Genomic DNA, 22,017 nt, shown 5'->3' on the forward strand with positions numbered 1-22,017 from the left:
ACAATTCTAAAGCCCCTGTTGAAAAGTTACATCTAGGAGCTGAGGTGGGTTAGACTACGCAGACTTCTGCCTTCCACGCCCCATCCCTCCCCTCCGGTGCTGCCACCGTGGTTTGAGCGCGTGATCGTAAGCATATTCCAGGATCACGTGGAAAGCACCAGGCACTGAAGCCTTCTCAGCCACTCTAGGAACAGAGAGGTGTAGTTTCGCATGTCTGTCATAAGCAATGGGCCACACCAGCATTAACCTGTCGCCCCACACCCCCAGTTTCATATGCAAGGAACCCCACCCCTGAGAACAGAAGCCTCACGCCAGGGGAAATGCATTCTCAAGTTAAACCCAAAACAGAGTAAAATAGAAAGAGGTCAGAACTCTAATGAAACTTCCAATATCCTTTCATTTACATTCCACACTTCTGAAAGCAGGAATTGGATGCCTTATTTTGTTACATATCCCGCTTCCTAGGTTAGTAGCTGGTAATAAATACCAACTAGACACACATGCATGACTAGCTAGCACGTGACTCCTTCGACTATGTTAATTCTATGTAGAGGGTTGGATAGTACCCCTAAGAGTCATGGCTCCGGGCATCCATATTTGGAGATGAGGGCGGGGGAAGGTCTAGCCAGAGATAGGGGAGATGCCCTGAATGGGAAGAGCGGCAGCTGCCCTCAGCAGACAGCCGCCGGGGCTCCCTCCCTCAGAGCCTCTGGGAGGAGCTCACCCTGACACACCGCATTTCAGACCCCCAGCCCGGAGAGCTGTGGCGGGTCAACCTTTTCTAGACACCAAGTCTGTGGTGGGTTATTATGGCAGGAACAGGAGGCACTCAGGAAAACAAGGCAAACCCAAGCTCCCGCATCTCGCCGGCTGGTCCAGTGCGACAGGGCATGTGCATGTCTTTGTCTCGCCCTGTTCTGAAAATTGGCATTTCTGTCATTTTATTCCAGGAAGGTGTACCTGATGTCTTGGGAATTCATTAACCTGCACTCAAGTTCATCGAGTGTCCAGTTAATGGCTGTTCTGACCTCTGCGCCTTTCCATCAGTCTTGGAGAAAAACAGCTTCCCACACAGACACAGAAGGTAGCCCAAGAACTGGCTCTGCACATGTGCACCACACTCAGCTGTGGAGGTGACACTTGCTCTAACCAGCACATTCCTGGGTTGTTTTTTTCTCCTAATGGCCTCCTCCTTCCAGCCTCCTCCATGGTCAATGAAAGAGGTCACCTGGACCATGTCCACTACAAACCTGGGCTCATCCCTCCTACCTTCCCTTTGTATTGTGATCTCCGCCACCAGCCCTCAAGCTCTGGAAAATTGATCTTTGCAACAACTCCCTCCCATCCCGGCTGCCCACCTGTCCACCTTCATCCCGTGTCTTCACTCCCTACTTCTCCACCACCAGTTCCCAAATTGTGGTGATTCTCCTCCTGAGGTTCACAGGACAAATCAAGCCCCTGATGAGGCCAGCAGCAACAGGCATGCTGGGAACCGACATCCCCCAGACCTTTTGGCCTAGATTCCCACAGCAACAAGGACAAAACCCACACATATTTTCGTGATTTGGGGGAGGTGACAGGCGTGGCAGCTGTGTTTACTGAAGAGCACCAACTGCACTTGGGTCTGAAAGGAAACCGGATCAACTCCTGGCACCCTGCCTTCACTCTGCTTCTGTCTCCTCTGTCTCGAAACTTCAGCGGATGATCACTGAAGGAATGTCTGCCTACAGACGGGTAAGGCCGACCTGTCCCACCCCGGCTGCCAACCTGAAGTCACAGAATGGAGGCCTCTCACTGTCAGTGGAGACAAAGTCTCCTGAGACAGAGCTGAGATTCTCCATCACTGTCCTAAGCCTGCAGTCAGCTTGGAATCCTGGAAGGTAGAGCTTCGGTCAGGAAGCAGGAGAGCCAACAGTCAGACTTCCCAGGTCCTTCTTGCAGGACCAGGACTGATATCATGTGTATCCAGACCACACTTGGAAAGAGACTGCTTAGTCACACACAGCCCTCATCCCTGCCCCAATTCTCCCTGTGTTTAAAACTAAAGCTCATGTCGGGGTGACCTGAGGAGGGGCTAAAATGCTTCATTTCTATCTTCCTCACATGGCGGCTTTATGAAAATCCTTTGCTCCCTTTCACCAATGCTTTCATTTGGTTTCTTTGAGGAGGATGAGCAGACCTGACATGCTGGCATCCCCGGGTCAGGCCTTCAGTCTGGGACTCTGGTTACAGGAAGTGTGGAACACCTGCTTCTCTGGTTTCTGTCTGGTCCACTTGGTTTGCCACACCTGCCTGCTTCTGGCTTCCAGCAAGGCCCTTCCAGACTCTCTCCTCCTGTGGATTAATCAGTCTTTCCTCCCTCCCTCCCTTGCTCTCTCTCTTGCTTTCGCCTTTTCTCTGTGTGTCTAAATCTCATAAATGGTTCTATTAGTTTAGTGATCACAATGAATGGTGACAGTATTAGAGAGTCCATGTCTCTTTACGTGTCCTGCACCGTACGAAGCCGAGAACCACATCTCTCTTCTGTATGTCCCCTCGGTGTCCAGCCCAGTGCCAGCCATAAGATGGACACCCAGGAAACAATCAACCACATCACCAAAAGACGTCTGAGAATGGTGTCTAAAAGCAACCACATCCTGGTGAGCTACAGTCGGCAGAGTGTCCATAGCACCCACCCATGAGTCTACAACATGAGGAAGGAGAGCAACTTACAGGTCAGACGCCTGTCCTACACTGACGGAAGGCAACGTGAGCACAGCCGGCCCTGCATCGCGCCGCCGTCCCACGGCACGGCTCCTAGGGCCAAGACACCCCGTCCCGTGCCTGCTCCTTCGGACGCAGGTTTTGCCAAGTTCTCCAACAGCAGCCAAACACGTGTGGGGGGAGATTACCTTCCGGCAAGAATGCGGTGACCAGACACGCCACCCCGGCCACCATGTTGCTGGCTGCAAACGGGAGGCGGCGGCCCAAGCGCTCGATGGTCAACAGGATCAGGAGCGCGGCGGGCAGCTCCACCACTCCCGAGATGAAGAAGTCCACGTAGAGGTTGCCACCCACGATCCCCAGGCGCATGACGAGGCCTTGATAGACCACGGCGCTGGTGAACCTGCAGCACCAGCGGCAGAGACCAGAGAAGTGCACGTGAGAGACGGAACAGCGCCTGGCCGGAAGGGGTTTGACTCGAGCCTTGAAACCCATCCTCGCAGGCCACGCTTACCAGGCAAACATGAGTATGAGCGTGCACTTCCGCATCTGGGGGGTTCTCACCAGATCTAGAAAGGACGGGTTGCTGATCTCCTCATCTGTGACCGTGATCTAGATGGGAAAAGCAGAGTTCAGTAGCAAGGTATGGCTAGAGACACCTGCGAGGGAGAACTTGTTAGTAACTGGATTCAAGGCTACAGAAAAAAAGTGATTTTTTTTTTTTAGAGCTTTAGGATGACAGAAGGTTATAGTCAAATACTTGGGTCTCTCGTGAAGTACAATCCAGAGTTTTATTTTTTTCTCACGTGGCTTTTTCGTTTTATTAAGTTTTGTATTGTTATTACAGAGGGGTTACAGTTACATATGTCAGACAATGAGTACGTTTCTTGTTGGACATGCCACTGCTTCCTTTGCCCTCTTCCAGTTTTTCCCTCCAGTACCTACCTGTGAGTTGTATAGTTTATTTTCAATATTGTGTCTAGTGAGTACCATTTTGTTCACTCACAAAATTATTTTTCTGGCTTGCCTGGGGTGGGGGCTTCCACCATTATATCTTTTTTTTTTTGTCATGGGGCTTGAACTCTAACCTGCAGATGCAAGAATCTGACCCAGAGCAGATCCTTATTGCGATCACCTGGACATGCACTCTCAACAGTAATTCAGAGATCACACAAGCTTGATGTCTACACCTTTATGTTTGTGCCACGGACAGCCACTCCCACAAGAGAAGCCATGAAATGACTGTCTCTGGGTCACTGCCTTCCCAGATCCTCCCAATGCAGCATTATTTATTCTCTATCAAGCCGTAGTTCCCCTCAACTTCCCCCTCCCCTAGCACATTTTGAAGCTTCCTTTTTTTTTCCCCTGATAAGAAAGCCAATTGTCAACATATATACTATCGTTTTTCTTACTTGGTAAGGCATAAAGTGATGATCTTAGAATTAATAATTCCTTAGATTCAACAGAACAGTAGCACTTTCCTTGACAGTTCCTGGAAGACTGCTCGTGGATTCCACCATCCACTTCTTCCCTCTGTCTTCTGATGATGCAATCTATGGGATTTTAGTTGAATGACTGACTAGCTAGTCTTTTGTTCTAGGCCTTCAGCTGCAGTGGTCCTGTGAGTGGAACCGTAGCTGTCATGCATACAGTGAATGACTCCATCCTTGGGAAACGGCTTGCCCTTCATTTATTGTCTTCTCGTTCCTGAGGGAAGCTGCTGGTGAGCTACCCAGGACCCATCACAGGTGATGGGGGAGATACTGGGTGAAGGGAATGCAGGTCTTGAAGAACCTCATAGACCAAAGCAACCGTGGCAGACTGGGCAATTCACCTCTCGGGGACAAGGAGCAAAGAAAAACTCTTCCAGTCTTTTCAGACTAGAAAGCAGATTTGTGCCCTATGTAATAAAAAGCTAACCATCTAAAATACAATACGCCAATGAGGAACTACTTTTATGTTGACCCACTGTTTCCAAAATAAAGCAAAAGTACCAATATAGAAGGTGAGAACTTGCAAATTCCAACAAATTATCAAAATTATCAACATATTTTCCACAGCAGGGTACAGGTAGCTTATACCTGTAATCCTTGCTACTCAGGAGGCTGAAATCTGAGGATTGTGGTTTAAAGCCATCCTGGGCAGGAAAGTCTGTGAGACTCTAGAAAGCCAGAATTGGAGCTGTGGGTCAAGTGGTAGAGCACTAGCTTTGAGCAAAAAAAAAAAAAAAAAAAAAAGAAAGAAAGAAAGGAAGGAAGGAAGGAAGAAAAAGAAAAAAGAAAGAAAGGAAGAAAGCAAGCAAGCTCAGAGATAGCAACCAGGACCTTAGTTCAAGCCCCAGGACTGGCACAAAAAACGAAATATTTTCTGCAGTGAGTTTTTCTATATTACCCATATGAAAATGACTAATATGTAGGGAGGGGTATAATAATTGTCAGATTCTAAACGAATTCTCATCAAAGCTCCAAAATGTTGGTGGTTGAATTTGAATTAATACATTTTAAAAACTTAAGGCTTAGGATATTAGAGATTAAAACATCAGGAAAGGTAGCTGAGTCAAGATTTGGACCCAGGAAATCAGATTAACCCTCACACAGCAATCTTGAATATGTAGAATATGAATATGGAGTCCATAACACTTGGCAATTAATGGTCACTTCTGCATATTTTTCAGAGAAGAACATTATGTACTCGATAAAAATGGAATCATTAAGTTCAAAGACTGTTTCATGAAAGAGTTAAATTTGACTAAAATAACTCAGATAAATTATATTTTAGTCAAAGAATTTATTTGAAGGGTCTTGGATTTCAGGATTAAAGACTAGAGAGCATTAAGACAGGTTTCCTCCATGAGAAAACCCTGCCTCTGTGTGTGTGTGTGTGTGTGTGTGTGCGCACCTGCGCACGGGCACGAACACCAGGCCTTCTTGTCTTTTGTTTGGGCTTTCCCACAACCCACACTTGGGTGTGCTGGATCATATTGGCTTGGAATCTTTTCTTCTGGCTCAGCATTGCTCCTGGATCACTGGCTCCCTCGCTACTGCTCCATCCACCTGGCAATACTCAAAGTTCATCAGGGGAGCGGACAGCTACTCTTCATCTTCTTCTTCTTCTCTGCCTATAGCCACGACTTCTTCCTGCCAGATAAGATTCTGAGCAAAGTCACCTTGGTTCAGGCCCACGTCCACATCCTTGAGTGGAAGGAAAATCCCGCATCACGGTTTCATAGATAACTCAGCATGAGAACACCCTTGTGGGTGGTTCCATTCATCTGCTCTAGTGACATAGTCCTAATCTGAGCCAATGAGAGAGAGAGGCCTGTGGTCCAATTCAGGCCAAGGAAGAAAGGATTTCTGGGAAAACCCTTCACTACTTTTAATTCAGAGGTTTCTGACAGCAACTCCTCTCACTCACTTCAGGGAATGAATGAGGAAATGGTACTAAGTAGGTATCAGCAGCCACATGGTAGCCGTGAGGGAAGCAGTGTTAGAAGCCAGGCTGCCCTGCCAGCAGAGGAGAGAAGGGGCCGCGCAGGCTTGGTGAGGCCTGTTCAGCCAACCCTGGACCCTGCTGTGACCAGAATTCCAGACACAGTGCCAGTGAATGTCCCCATTGTCCAAAGCCATTTAAGTTGGTTTTCTCTTCCTCCTGTGCCAAAAGCAGAATTCTCTAAAGAATCTAGTCGGGAACAATGCTTTTGCTTCAATAACTATTTTAAGTTAGATAATTTTATTGTTAAACTAATTGCTCCCATATTCCAATTCACTCTGCAAGAATACTTATAATGAGTTTTCCTCTCAAACATTGGAAATTTGGACCCAAGGAGCAACACGACCTCTGCATTTCCAGAGCACAAATTTAATGCTTAATGTCAAATCCATCTTCCCAAAGAATGCTCGGTGCTGATGAAGTAACCGAGACTCTAAAACGGACCTTCCCTGTCTGGTGAATGAGAGGATTAAGAGTACTTCCAAGTGAGGGTTTGGTTACGTTTCAGAACAAATCCAGCGGGTCTTGGATTCACTAACATCTTCTCCACAGTGTTTCTGGAAGATGACCCACTTTCTGGGTGTCGGAAGTCCTCGGAGACACGGAGCTGTATCTTGGATGGAATTCACCCATCAAGGGGCGCCAGCGCACAAGCAATGTGGGCTGGGCAACTGTTCTTTTACGTTTCCCTCTGAAGCTTGCGTTTCTTCTCAATTTCCAAAGGCTTATCAAATTTTGCCTAGACTGAGCCAGATACAAAAGAGCCAGAATGCTATTCTAGGCTATTGTCTATTTATGAAAAAAAAAAAGCCCAATGAAAGGATAATCTACATCAATAAAATTAAACGGCTCAAAGTTCGGCCTCAGTGAGTTTTGCCAAATGTATAGAGTTATATACATTCACCATCATGGTACGGAATCCACTGACTCCCCCCCCCTCATGAGACCCCAGAGTTCCCTGTAGCTGGTCTTCTCTACCCACTCCAGACTTGGAGCAATCCTGCTTCCTGTCATGATGGCTTTATGTGGATTTTCACAGAACGAGAGCCATGCAATGTGCTGTCTTCTGAACTGGCAGTGCCTTCCCTGCCCACCACACAGAGCTCAACCAGCCCCGATTCACAGCCAGCGGCGGGCGGGAGGACGGAATGGCTCTGGGCAATATTTGTCTGTTTGGAGGCCTGTTGCCTAGAAATGCCACTCACGGAGAAAGGTCTTGCTGGAGGCCCTGCTGAGGCTGTCCCTTTTCTTATTTATTGCTCAGCTGAATTGCTGTTTGCAAATGGATTGTCTTTTAATTCTGCCAAGACTTTGTTTTCTGTCAACAATAATGTACTCTAAGCTAAAAAGAGTATTTTATTCAACTCACTCTGATGAATTCAGTTCCTTTTAGTTTCTTCCCTGTGCCTTGCTGAAACATTTCTACAAGTGGATGCTGCAATTTCCATTGCCAAGAGAAAGACATTACAAATAGCACCTGTTCGAAAGATGGTGTTCAGAGATCCCACACGGAGGGCTAGGTTCAGGTCATAAAAATGACCACTAGCGAGGGGCAGGCCAGGGGTATGCTATTTGACTCAGAACTTTTTTTTTCATCATTATGTTATTAAAACTACATGAGTCTTGGTTTTCTCCTCAGCAGCATGAAGATATTTAGACTCCCTGAGGCATTTTGAAGACTCAATTAGATAATACAAGTCAGGAAAAGTGGCTCGTGTGTGCAGCCCCCGATTCTCGGCAGTCTGTCCCCTGGACGTCGCCCTTCTTCTGTCTGTCTGCCCTTCATATATAGCCAGGAAGCTGAGGGTTCTTTGCCTGGGAAAAAGATCTCCACACATGTTTCTATGGAAACACCTTTGTGTTTGCACTCAACAAATCTTTCTTTCTTCTTTTTTTAAGCAGTTACAAGGACAGAGCTTCTCCTTTGCAGTAATAAAACAAACTTAGAAGCATGTAAGTCACATTGAATCTTGTATTCCGTAGGTTTTTTTTTTTTCAATTTTGAAAGGAGATCTGGGTAATCATTATTAAGCATTATTTGCCAACTATTTCTGAGTCTCTTCCTCCTCCTCACACTAGTATATGGCTCAATAAAATTGCTCTTTTGGTCCTTCTCCCAAATCTTCTGATGTGTTGTGATGATATCCCGCTGCAGGACGACCCTCTGAAGCCTGTCCTTCCTACACCGGTCCAGGCAGTGTCTCTGAGGACAGCCTGGACAGAAGGAAGGACAGAGCCAGGTGAAGCTGCGTGGCATGGACAAGCACTAACCTTGACTGCTTTAAGCCATGGGTTTCTTTTTTTTTTTTGGGTCCGGTCGTGGGGCCTGAACTCTGGGCCTGGGTGCTGTCCCTCAGCTCTTCAGCTCAAGGCTAGCGCTCTACCACTTGAGCCACAGCGCCACTTCCGGCTTTTTTCTTTTTGCTTATGTGGTGCTGAGGAATCGAACCCAGGGCCTCAGGCATGCAAGGCAAGCACTCTACCCCTGAGCCACCTTCCCAGCCCAAGCCATGGGTTTCTTAAAGTGTCACTCATTCACAAAACAAAGGGTCTCATGATTAATCAATCTGGAAGGCAGAAAGGCAGGAAGGGAGGAAGGCAGGAAGGAAGGAAGGAAGGAAGGAAGGAAGGAAGGAAGGAAGGCAAGAAGGAAAGAAGAAAGGAAGGAAGGAAGGAAAGAAGGAAGGAAAGAAGGAAGGAAGGAAGGGAGGTAGGGAGTACTAAGTTTCTGTTTTGAGATAAACCAAGACTGTTCAATCAAAAAATGTAAAAAAAAACCCTGCAACTCCTGTGATTAAAAAATAATGTCTTTGTTGTTCAATTATATCATTAAAATTCCGAAACAGAAATGAGGACTTGGGTATTTCTACCACATCCTCAATTAATAGACACAAGGCAGTTTATCACAGAACTAAGCTACCACGCACAAAGTAGGAGTAGAAGGATCCTGACCAGGCCTGCCACCCCCTGCAGACCACAGCTAAGAGCCACACCCCTGCCTGTCCATGAAAATCAGTCAAGCATTCAGCCCCAGGAGATTTACAGAAAGGATGAGTGATTCTAAATTACCACCATCTCTTTTTATATGTATCAAATGAACTCATTCCATTATTTTCTCTTGCAGGGTAGGCAGGTCAGATGTTTACAAAAGAAAAGCATAGTGACTGTGTGATTGTGTGATTGTGTGTGTGTGTGTGTGTGTGTGTGTGTGTGTGTGTGTATGCAGGTACTGTGACTTGAACTCAGAGGCTTGCATTTTGCTTGGCATTTTCACTTAAGGTTGGTACTCTACCACTTGAGCCACACCTTTACTTCTGACTTTTTGGTGGTTAACTGAAGATCAGAGATAAGTGACTAATGTACTTATTCTGCCTGGGCTGGCTTTGAACCATGATCCTCAGATCTCAGTCTACTAAATGGCTTAGATTAAAGGTGTGAGCCACTGGCTTCCAGATAACTGTCCTCACTTTATTAAAAAGAACAATTTGTGTATTGGGGGAGGCAATCGTATAACAAGCTTCAGGAACAGGAAAGCACTTCTGGCCAGTTTCAGTGACGCACAAATAGCGAACAAAGCCAGGAATCAGAAAATGTACTTTTGAGGGTAAGTATTGGGCTTGCTCCCTAACTGAAGTCTGTTTCTCTTCTCAGACCACGTGTGTCAAGGTGACCAGCAGAAACCAGCGTGTAGGCCTGAGGTCTGGGTGTGGTGGGCTGGTCGCCATTCAGACATCAAACATCCACACCCATGAGTTGCATCTGCAGCCTGCCGGCGTGGATGGGCACCTGCAGGCAGATCTTAGGTTGGAAACTAGTTTACTCTCAGCCTGGGAACTCGATACAGTGATGAAGTTTCTTATTGGTTTGCCAAGTATCCAGTTTTTCCTTCTTTCTGTGGCTCGGGAGCTCTGAGTTCCCAGAAGGAATGTGGAGATATTTCTGTAGATGTACAAGTACAGTTAGAGCATGTAGGGGCCACTTTGCATGCACCTTGGTAAATGTGGGAGCCTTTGGTGAGTTCTGGGAGTTGTCAGCTGTCTTTTTCTTGTCTTAGATTCATGGAATGTTTTGTGTGTGCCAATCCTGAGACATGAGCTCAGAGCCCAGGCCTTGCCCCTGAGCTTCTTTTGCTCAAGGCTAGCATCTACCACAGCTTTACTTCCCAGCTTTTTTGGCAGTTTGTTGGAGATAGAGCTTCTCACAGACTGGTTGGCTTCAAACTGAGATTCTAAGATCTCAGCCTCCTAGGTAGCTAGGATTATAGACATGAGCCACCAGCACCTGACTTCCCAGAATGCTTTTGGCATATGATAACTTATTTTTCTCTGGGTGTCCTTTGCAATTAAGGCTGAATGCTCTGGTGTCCAAACCACAGCCGGTGGATTAGAATCTGAGTGTGTCCATAGGGAAAGGCATTGTCAGGTTACTGGTCTACAGGCCACATGATTAACTTTAAGCTGTAGCTTGATGGTCTTGTATCTTAACATATATACAGATCATTTCCATGTTGGCTTAGATTTCAATTGGAACGCCTTCATATTTATATACAAAACCATCAAAATTAAAACCTACCCGTATTCCATCTGTCCTCCAATTTCAACTGAGAGGGAAAAGCTAATGTTTAGTTCTGTTGAAGTTATCTATAAGATTAAACAACAGATAGTCAGATAAAGCAAGAATTATTAGTAAGAGTAGACTGAAAGATCAAAAAGAAGGGAAAAAGAAAGAAAGAAAAGCAGCCATAGAGAACTGGAGAAAAGACAAGCATGTAGAATGTAGAACAGCGTGTGCATATGTGTGTGTGTGTGTGTGTGTGCGTGCACACACACCATGCACACATGTGCACACTGATACAAGGACTTGAATTCAGGCCTTCACTGGCTTGCTTGACATTTTTACTCAATGCTGGCACTCTACCACTTGGATACAGCACCACTTCTGGATTTTTTTTTTTTTTGCTGATTATTGGAGATAAGAGTCTCACAAACTTCTCTTTACAGGCTAGCTTTCAAATGTGATCCTCAAATCTCAGCTTCCTAAGTGGGTAGGATTATAGATATGAGCCACTAGTGCACAGCTATGAACACACTTTTAAAGGTGAATAGCACACCTAGGTTATTTAAAAAAGAGAGACACATTGAATACAGAACTCAGTGACACTGTACCAAACTCACTTATTAACAGGTGAAGGTAAATTATGACCACCGGTGTGGCTCTATACACTTTGTTTCTGGAATACCCTAATGACAGTTATATTAGATGAATTTTCCAGAGATGTATTTTTCCAAAATAATCATAGCTAGTGATCCCAGTTGTTAATGTGAACCATATTTTCACTACCATGATCATCTGTTGAACTTGTGAGTTTGGTAATTTTTAGGTAACTAAGTATACCCCAGTATTTACAGAACTGTGGAAAGACTGTAAGCAATCCTGCAGAAAATAGTGCTTATATTTCACTCAACTCACATAAAAAAGTCTGTTCCCTGCTAAATTTAGAGCAGCCCATATAAATAGAGGGTGCAAATGGTTGTGAACTGCAGAATGAATACTTGAACTGTTAGTAAATTCTGTCTAGGCCAGGTGTCAGAGAGACAAAGTTAGCCTGGAGAATCACACGTACCAATCAAAACAGAGAGTAAGTGCTTCATCTCTACTTTTCTCTGTGCTATAAAAAAAACCACTGGGCAGAATTCTCATTCAACAAGTTCTCCCACTCCCCCCACCCCACCTCCAACAGCTAAGGGAAAGCAAGAAAAGGGAACAGAACTCATCTTGTGAGAGATGGCGAGGCGACTGTGAAGCACTTCACTCAACTCTTCCTGCTTAACACGAAGAAGTTGCCTCTAAAGCCAGAAAAGGATTAGACGAGTTTATTCGATGAAAATCAAAATGTCAAGGGCTCTTAGAGAGTGTCAGGGACTCTGAATTTGCCATGACTGTGGGCAGTCCCTCAGCTTTTCCTAACTCAACCTTGAGGCACTCACAGCAAAAGTTCAACAAAGGAAGAACAGTTTGTGCTTGTAGGTGAGTGATTCCAGCCCTTTTAGCTTTGTTTGATGGTATTGGGGATGGAACTCAGGGCTCTGTGTGTTCTCCAGCTTGAAGCATGCCTCTAGTCCTCTTTGCTCTGGTTATTTTTGAGATAAGGTTTCACTTTTTGCCTCAGGTGTCCTGGACCTCCATCTTCCTTTTTCTACTTCCTCTTGAAGCTAGGATGATGCCATGTGCCATCATGATCAGCTTTTTGTGTTGCAATGGTGCTTCAAAAACTTTTTGTTGTTGTTGTTGGTCATGGGGCTTGAACTCTGGGCCTGGGCACTGTCCCTCAGGTCTTCAGCTCAGGGTGAGCGCTCTACCACTTGAGCCACAGTGCCACTTCCGATTTCCTGGTGGTTAATTGGAGAGAAGAGTCTCACAGACTTTCCTGCCCAGGCTGGCTTTGAACTGCAATCCTCAGATCTCAGCCTCCTGAGTGGCTAGGCTTACAGGTGTGAGCCACCGGTGCCCAGCTATCAAAAACTTTTTTTGCCCAAGGCTTCCCTGAAACCTTGATGTTCCCTATTTTAGGGTCTTGCATGTACCATTTCACTCAGTTTTGGCTGAGATGGACTCTTTTGAACTTTTTGCTTAGATCTAGCCCTTTATGAGCAAGAAGACTTCTGTTTAATGTCAAAACATTTAACTGTTGATAAGAATTATGCTTCTCAATTTCTGGGCATTGTGATCATGTTTGCCAAATGTGATTTAATAACAGCCTTTGGTTCATTAGTGATTAATCACAATAATAACTGTCATCAGCTGAGGAAATACATGTGTATCACTCATTTTACAAACAAAGCTTAGTTGCCAATAACTTCTAGACCTTTGCTGTCAGTACACAGTCCTTGTAGATCTGTGGCCCACTAGGGACAGGCTGGCCCAGTGATTCTTCCTCAGACTCTGGGACTGAGGTTGTAGCTGGCAGGAGACAGGAACAAGAAGGAACAAGACTGAACAAGAACGAAGCCTGAAATCTGCTCATCCAAGGCACCCATGGCCACTCCCCATGCTTCCCTATCAAGGAAGATAACCAAGTTTTACTATCACATGAAAGATTCCTCTAGCAAGAAAACGAATGGTCCTAAGTGCTGGTCATTTCCCCTGACATTTCCTCAGTCCTTTTCCTGCAAAGGACTTACAGCACTCTGCTCTTGAAAGGCCTTGTTTATTTGGACCCCTTGTGTATAAGAGGGACATTCCCTTCACAGAGCTCCCGTTTGGAAGATGCGCTAAGTCTAATATCCTTCCTAAGCTGCATGTCCTTTCAAAGAAGAGAGGAAACAGTATGGTCCCTATTACTTGTTCCACAAGGAGAAATCGAGCCATGTCCAGACTGCACAGCCTCAGCCTGCTTCGCAGGAGCAGGCTGCACCACTGTGAGCGCCCACACGGTGGGACCATCCCTGAACCCGTCAGGTCTTTCCCCAGCCATCTATCATCAGAAACCTTGATTTAAATTCCTTTTTTGAGCCAGGCACTGGTGGTTCACACCTGTCATCCTAGCTACTCAGGAGGCTGAGGTCTGAGGATCCCAGTTCAAAGCCAGCCCAGGCAGGAACATCCATGAAACTCTTATCTCCAATGAACCACCCAAAAACTGGAAGTGGTCCTGTGGCTCAAGGGGTATAGCACTAGCCTTGAGCTGAAGAGCTGAGGGACAGCACCCAGGCCCAGAGTTCAGCACCCATGACTGCAAAAAAAGAAAAGAAAAATCCTTTTTGAAAGAGATTTACTCCATGACAATGCAGTACCGGGTCCTCTGCTTCCCATCTTCCCTGTGGCACTGGAGAAATGAGGACTCAGTATGTTTCTCCCCCACACGAGGCCAGATTCCCCCATCCTCCAACATGGAAAGAACACACCCGGGTACACCAACGGCCCATCCAGCTCCATGGAATCTGAATGGGGTTCACCTGCACCTGTGCTTCTGGATGAATCTCTGAGGATGAGGACTTCATGAAGAAAGGCAGTTGTCCCAATAGGTCAAAGGTCAACAAGCAGTGCTGTCATGGCAACAGCTGCTCTGGCTCAGGAGCCACGCTGGACAGCTGGCGGAACGCGGGCCCTCAGGGCTGAGACACATGGGGCCTCCACTAAGACACACACCCACTGGGAGGCACATTTCTCATCCATTCCCAGAAGGGAGACTCAGTCATTTGAAGAGCAGACTTCGTGGTTAGGTTTTGTTTGTTTGTTTTGAAGAAAACCAAAAACAGGCCAAATGGCACAAAAACAAACCACTTTCAAAGCCAACCAAAACAGTCCTCATTTTATCTCACGGTTGGAAGCCAAAAGATTCAAAGAAGGGCCTGCAGGGTTCTTCCCTAAGCAGCAGAAGGAAGCGCTCAGTCCTTCCTCTGGTCTTACAGATGGAGATCAACCTTAATACCACTGGACTAGGTACTTTTATTAGTCCCACAAAAGGACGCAAGCAACATCAACAGAATAAAAGAAGCCTGTGTGTGTGGCTTCCTTATTTAGTTTTATATTTTAGCTGTGTGTTGGTTGTACTACAAGGGCTGGGGCTTGGAAGCAGGGAGCAGGAAGTTTCTCAGCACTCCAAAGAGTGTTGGAGTTGGGAGGAACCCATCTAGAAGGTTATGGGCAAGGTTAGCCATGGAGGTGGGAAAGGGGAAGGACTTTCCCTGACTCCCAGATTATATAGCTAATAGACAACTAGAAACCCTGCTGTCACCACATAGTATAGAACTTGTCCCTGGTCCCTAAGCACCTGTCTAGGGAGTGTGTTCAACTCTTAACAGCACGGGGGAAAAAGTAGACAAGGAAGAAAAAGGTTTTGACTGCAAGTCACCAAGCAATGGAACTGGCTGGGAGCCGGTGGGGGCTTCGGCTTTGGCTTCCATGGCTGGCATCACAGTGTATATGCAGGACCTCCTGGACAGAATAAACTCAACAGCATTGGTCTCTAGAAAAAATAAAAGTATCATCACCTAGCAGGTGTGCCAGCACAGAAATGAATAGCTCCTCCTTTCTGAGGAAGGAGCAGGCAGGAATTACACAGGGGCTCAGGGTCCCCCCAAAAAGTTTAGGATTCAAGGGCAGGTTGATGCAGAGACCAGAACCAGGAGCTGCCAAAGGCCTGAAGAGACCAGCAGGTACATGGGACTCGGTGAGCGGCGGCCAGTCCCTGTGCTCTAGTGTCTGTCAATGGAAAAGTGAGGGTGGGGCTTGCATGGGCCACCATGCAGCCTGAGATGGTCTCAGCACTGGCTAGAAAGCTGCTAGGCTGCCGGGCGCAGGTGGCTCATACCTGTCATCCTAGCTACTCAGGAGGCTGAGATCTGAGGATCACAGTTCAAAGCCAGCCCGGGCAGGTAAGACTGTGAGACTCTTATCTCCAAGTAACCACCAGAAAACTGTGACTCAAAGTGGAAGAGCACTAGCCTTGAGCTGAATTGCTCAGGGACACCACCCAGGCCAGAGTTCAAGCCCCACAACTCACAAAAAAAACAAAGCAAAAACACACAAATAAAATACCTGCTAACTTTCGGGAATAGTCCAGTTGTGGGCAATTGGAGACAGGTGGCTACCTCTGCAGGAACTTCTGCTCCCCAAGCCCCCCCTCCCCAGGGGTCGTGAGTCGCCCTGGGGTCTGTCCCACAGTTTCCCTTCAGCCTTGTGTCAGGAGATATCAGAAGTGGTGGGTGCAGCTACCCACCAAGTGTTCTGAGAACTGCAGACCGGAGAACCACAGTGTGGAGAGCCCTCAGGGAGCATGCATGCTCCCAGGAGCATTTCCCAAGCTTTACTTCCCATGAAAGGAAATAGATAAGATCCAGATGAGAGCAGGACTCTGTTATGTTGGGAAGGAAGAGGAAAGTGAGCGTGGGGAGAGAAGGTTGCTCTCCATGCAAAGTCTCCTGAAGCCTGGCCCTGGCTCCTGAAGACACATGCCACTGCGATTTCTATTTCATTCGGAGCCATGTGCGGCTCCATGGCACCTGTCCTCGGGGACACTGTCCTCGGGGTCTGTGTGGCGGATGATGGCCACTGACCTGGATGCTGTCAGGTGGAATTTCCTTTCATGAAGTAACTCAGAAATCACCAGGCTTGGGGGCGGGGCTTGGGGCTCTCCGGGCACTCTGGCCATTTACAAGGAGCAGCTCAGGAACTGCGTTCCAAGGCCACAGCTCCCTGGGGGCATCACCACTCTCAGGTGACTCAGGTGATTTAGTTTTCCTGGGCCGGGAATGGAGCTCAGTGGTAGATAGAGCATTTGCCAAGCATATCCAAGGCCCTGGGCTCAATCCTCAGTATCACAACAAACACAAAGTTATGTTTATATTAAAAAGACCTTTAAAAAAAGGGGGTTATCAATATTGATATACAAAGGGGCTTCCCAGATATTCCCAAGATTTCTCAAGGAAAGTCCCTTTGTCAGCACTCTCCACATCTGTGTGCTAGTTCCCAATTACAAGAAGAGTCAGCGATTGAGGGTCAGAAGTCTCCCTGGGAACTAGAAGTCTCCCTGGGAACTCCGGCCATCTAAGCCTCAGCCTGACACCTTCCGATGAGGCTCTCATCTTTGATACGGTGAAAATGAATTCAAGAGTGGGATGATTTGTATTGATGATGGGCCCCCAGAAAGCTCAAATGATTGCTCTTGATGTCACCTAAACTTACTACCAAGAGAACAGGACATGTCTGTGCCTGATCACATATGATAGAACATCTGGAATCCAAGTTAAACACACAGGAGGTTCACCATGAGCAATGAGCTGTATGGCATATCATAAAAGGAAGGAAATGGTAACCAAATCTTATGGCTTTATTAACACAGAAGCTCACTAATGAATACAGACGTATTTAGTTCTGTGGCATAGGGGTCTGTGGTAGCTAGAATTGTGCTGTATTTCCCATACATTGGGTGAAGGATCTGCCTCTCGCCCCTCGGCCCCATCTTTTTATGCATCTAAGGATGGAACAGGAAGGACTGAGTCCTGCCTTATTCCCCGGGTCAAGCAAAGCACCAGGTGTGTGCTCACCTGCTTGTCCACAGGCAGGTCATTCCTACCCCAGGAGACAACAGCTCCCACGCCCAGCTTCCACTGTGGGTCTGGCCCAGGACAGGGACCTGGATCCCAAGAAAACCATAGCACATTTTTTTAATTCTCTGCTTCCTTGTTAAGCCCTATATAAACCGACCCCCAAATCCAGTCCTATATAAACCGACCCCCAAATCCAGTCCCTCGCTGTTCCTCAATAAACAGTCCTGGCCTATAGACTATTGAGTCCGGCCTAGTCCTTTGCTGTTCTCCATTTCCCCAACAGTGATGGGTAGAGTAGGGTAGAGTGGGGGAAGGAGAGGCTTTAGGATAAAGATCTTTAAAATCCTTGAACAAAACCATTAACTAAAAATGCCACCACTGTGATTCTGTGTGGAGTGTTCAATCCAGTTCAGTATAATGGGGGCATCCGTCAGCAACTAGCAAACAAGCCTGCATGACATCCATCGTCTTAGTCTTGTGACACAGGAAGGGTCAGGTCTGCCTGAGAGAACAGCCCCTCCTCCTTCCTCTTCATTTGCCTGAAACCAGGAACCATATGACTGTCGATCACCTGACTATGAATCAGCAAAGGACCCCAGACTCCTGCTGAGGTCACTTCCTGAACCACCCCGATACACCTCCCTGGACATTGAGAGGTTCCCCAGGCTCTGAGATCACTTCCGCATCCCCCATGGTCCTGCCTCCCACCACTCCCTATACAATCCTGCTCACAGGCCGCTCTTTCCTTCCCTTCTCTCTCTGTAAGTTACCATCTTGTACAGACTAGAAGTTTGCCCTCCCCCAATGAACTCTTTTCTGCCTGAATCATGTGGCGGTTTCCTTTCGGCAAACCTTACAGGAAGAAGTTGCGTGGCTCACATTTGTGGATGGTTAGTTTGGATGATTTAGGTTTGAGAATTCTTTATGGGAACAACAGAACTTCAGATTTTCTTTCTTTTTTACCTGCTTTTTTTTTTGTGGTCCTCGGGTTTGAAGTCAGGGCCAGCTAGGCAGGCACCATATCCTTTAGCCACATCTCCATTCGGAACTCCAAACTTTCTCAGAGTCCCCTGAGGCCAGTGGGTGAGGGTGGGAACAGCCTCCTCTTGGCAATGGCTGACGCACAGAGATGAGCCCCAGCCATATGTGTACATGCAAGCCCCGGCCACGCCCCAGCCAGCTCCCCTCTGCTTCCCTGCCACTGGCTGGCTGAAGCCCGATGTCAGAGGGCGGGACACACCTCCTGCCTCCTGCCAGGCCAAGCAAAATCATCTACATCACCACACTCAACATCCACAGAACCAGAGGCACTTTTATTCCATGGAAATGAGGGGGAACACGTCACAATTTCTTGTAATCTATTCTTACATCAATCAGAAACTTCTGGATAGCCAATCATGTGCAGACGCCTCCTCTGATGACTAAATCAGTACTGTCACAACTGACCGCATTAATGGACTCTGTCTGGGTAAAGAGATGCTCTCACACACCGAGATGCCTTTTGCCGGCTACAGTTTACCAGTTCACCAGTGATTTCCTTTCCAGGGCCCACACATAGCCTGTTCCTTCTGCGTATGCCGAGGAACAGCCGTGACTTGGAGTGCTGATCCTCTGGCAGAGGGATGAACAAGAAGGCTGCCAGGGATTCACAGTGCTTCATAAAGCTTTGCCCTGGGCTTGTGGAACTCAACCAAGTCAAGAGGCCATATCTGATTCCCAGGTAAGGAAGTACATCGCCCTTGAATGGTTAATGCGGTAAAAGGCGTAGCAAAGGGTGGGACGGGATGCCTAAGGCTCTTACAGAAAGGGTGTGGCAGTTGGCAGCGCTAACACAATCTTTCACAGGTAACACCACTTCCTGATGCATCCCCAAGCAACAATCGCAGTTCTCCATCACTTCCAATAGCCCAAGTCTGCTCTCCTCTAACACACTCAATACCCAATTCCTTCCTCACTTGGGGGCACCTCAGAATCTGGCCTCATCTGGAGCTCTCATTCAATGCCCCATCCCCTCTTCTTGTCCCATCCCTCCTGGCCACTAGACAATTACACATCTATCATGGAAGACCGGAGGTTTAAATGGAATCTTTAGTGAGTAGGGCAAGGGGCAGCATGCTACCAGTGACAGGAGTAATTCAGACCCATAGCAAAGGAAAACTCCTGGAATACACCAGAACTTTCCACATGAGCAAAAAGAAGGTGTGACCCAAAGACAAGCAGTCCTCAACATGCCTTCCTGGCTCAGGGGGTGACTGGATGCTCTCATATTGGGGACACTGCTCTGTTATAGGGATGTCTGTGCAGTATCTGCTGTTGATGTACCAATAATGCAGTTTTTATTTTTAAGTATGCTCTACAAATGACAGTATTGAAGGCTGGGGCAGAGGCTTATGCTTGTGGTGACAGCTCTGAGTAAAGTGGAGACTGGGAGGTTCATAGTACAAGGCCAGTACAAGCAAAACTTTGTGAGAACCCTGTCACTACCAATAGCTGTGTGAGTGGTACTTGCCTGTCATCAAGTAGCATAAACAGGAAGGTCATGGCCTGGGCATAAATGTGAGATCGATCCCCCAAATGACTAAAGCAGAAGGACTAGGGTCATGGTTCAAGTCCCTACCTAGCAAGGGCAAGGCTCTGAGTTCTTTCTTGAGTAAAACACACACATACACATATACACACATGTCTATGCATATATATCATACATATATCTATGTGTGTGTATATATATATGGCTGAGGGCTGTATATACATATATGTGTACATACTTATGCATACATGCACATTTATCTCTCTAAATATATGTATGTATGGCTCAATACACACATACATATATGTATATACATGTACATGTATATATAAATCTCTCTAAATATATGGATGTGTATGTGTATATATTATGTAAAAATACATGGCCGAGGGTCATTGGTTGCTATCTATACTAACCCTTCTTCTGCATTGAGTTACTACCTACCACATAGAATTCAGTGTTTAGTAACACATGCACACACATAGGACCATTGGTTGCTATCTAAACTAACTCTTCTACACTAAGTGATCTACTGCTTAAAATCCTATCCCTCCTTCAGCTCTCTCCATTTTCCACAAATCCTCCTACAAACTCAAACCATGTGGTATTGAGTACTGGGTTTTGGCATTTGACTTCTCTTTTTAATGAAACACCAGTGGTCTGTTTTGATCACCAATGCTTTGACCTGCTGATCATTTCTACAACAGAGCTGAAGGCCAGTCCTGACTTTAAAGAATGGAAACCCCAGGATCACTTTGTCTACAGTGAAATGAGCACCATGTAAGTGAAGCAGGACTGAGATGATTGTTTGGCTAGCCAGCCTGCAGAACATTGCAATGGGTTGAGTGACAGAGCCAGACTCATCATTCCAATTTCCATTTCTTCCTTCTACCTGCTAAAGTTGGGAGCTGGTATACTTCTACTTTGTTGTGACTTCAAAATTTTCTTATAACCAAGTGCACATTCTTGGGTCATTTTAAACTAGGACCTTAGGATTCCTGAAAACATCCCAGGGTCCTAGGTGAGCGAAAGATAGGATCTCAGGACTTGTTTGGCAGCCAAGGGGCTTCGGAAGCGAGGAGAGGACAGAACTGCTCCGTCTCCCAGGGCTGCTTTGAATCCACCCAGATTCATTCAAATCTAACTTTCTCTGCTCCCTGTGTGCTCTCTGAGTGAGGTGGGAATTGGAATGGTCTTGGAGATTGAGGTAATTTCTAAGTTAATTTACAGATGTCAGGACTTCTCTGAGAAGCTATGTGAAAAAGGATACCACTGGCCCGTCTAGCCAGGGCTGAGGGTCTTTGATATTCTATCCAGGGTGCAAGATGCAGACATTCAAGTGTGAAATAATTGTGTAAATGTAAGGTTTCAAAGTGATCCTAATATTGACATAGACAATATTTGAGTCAATGGAAAATAGGTAATTGAGTAATTGATTAGTGGCCATGTTTATCATTGCATAAAACCTACAGGAGGACACTAATTTGAATTTGGAGCTGCAGTTCAAGCAAAATGCTCTGTTGGCCAGTATTCCTTCACTGTTTTATTTCTGTGCATGTGTGCCAGTACTCACTGAAAGCTAGTACTCTTCTATCTGAATCACAGCTCTACTTCCAGCTTTTTGCCAATTCATAAGAGGTAAGTGTCTCCTGCACTTTCCTGCCCAGGCTGGCTTCAAACAATGATCCTCAGATCTCAGCCTCCTGAGTAGCTAGGATTACAAGTATGAGCCACCATGTCTAGCTCCAGCCTATCCCAATGGGCTACAGGTCCTCAGGGAACTTTCTAGATACTTCCTTGTGAGGTTTTCCAGGTAGCCTCATAAGTTCCAGTCTCATACTTGGAACCACCTTTTCTTCAAGGATGTTTTGGTTTTTGAAAAAAAAAGTCTTGAAATTTCTCTGCTGCAAAGATCTCTGCAGTGCTCATGGGCTGGATTTCAGACCCTGCATGTAATAAGACATGCATGCAATAGCAGCTGCCCTGAGGCCAGGTTAACACGGGAAGTGCTTAGTTGATATAGCATTCATTCTACTAGCTATCAGCACTTAGCCATTATTTCTTTGTTTTTTACAAACCTTGATCTAAATCTTTTATTCATTTTCTGATGTCAATGGGCTTAGAACTCTGGGGTTTATGCTTGCTAGGCAGATTCTCTACCACTTGAGCCAGGCCGCCAGTCCATTGATCTAGATCTTCTACTTCTGGCACAATGTGTATACTATCATCCCTATACTGTTAAGCAGA

At 46.4% G+C, this 22,017-nt stretch overlaps 1 protein-coding gene across 1 annotated transcript in view; it reads right to left on the reverse strand.

Annotated features, from left to right (window-relative positions):
- Slc22a3 (solute carrier family 22 (organic cation transporter), member 3) overlaps nt 1-22,017 on the reverse strand; it is an 89,608-nt gene that overhangs the window by 8,489 nt on the left and 59,102 nt on the right. The window contains exons 8-9 of the mRNA XM_013024526.1: nt 3,218-3,315; nt 2,892-3,106 (exon numbers count right to left, since the gene is read on the reverse strand). Of these exons, the coding sequence (XP_012879980.1) occupies nt 2,892-3,106; nt 3,218-3,315 (313 nt within the window). The remainder of the gene's footprint in view (nt 1-2,891; nt 3,107-3,217; nt 3,316-22,017) is intronic.

Source organism: Dipodomys ordii, unplaced genomic scaffold (genome assembly GCF_000151885.1).
Source record: "Dipodomys ordii isolate 6190 unplaced genomic scaffold, Dord_2.0 Scaffold77, whole genome shotgun sequence".
In the NCBI taxonomy this organism is placed as follows: domain Eukaryota; kingdom Metazoa; phylum Chordata; class Mammalia; order Rodentia; family Heteromyidae; genus Dipodomys; species Dipodomys ordii.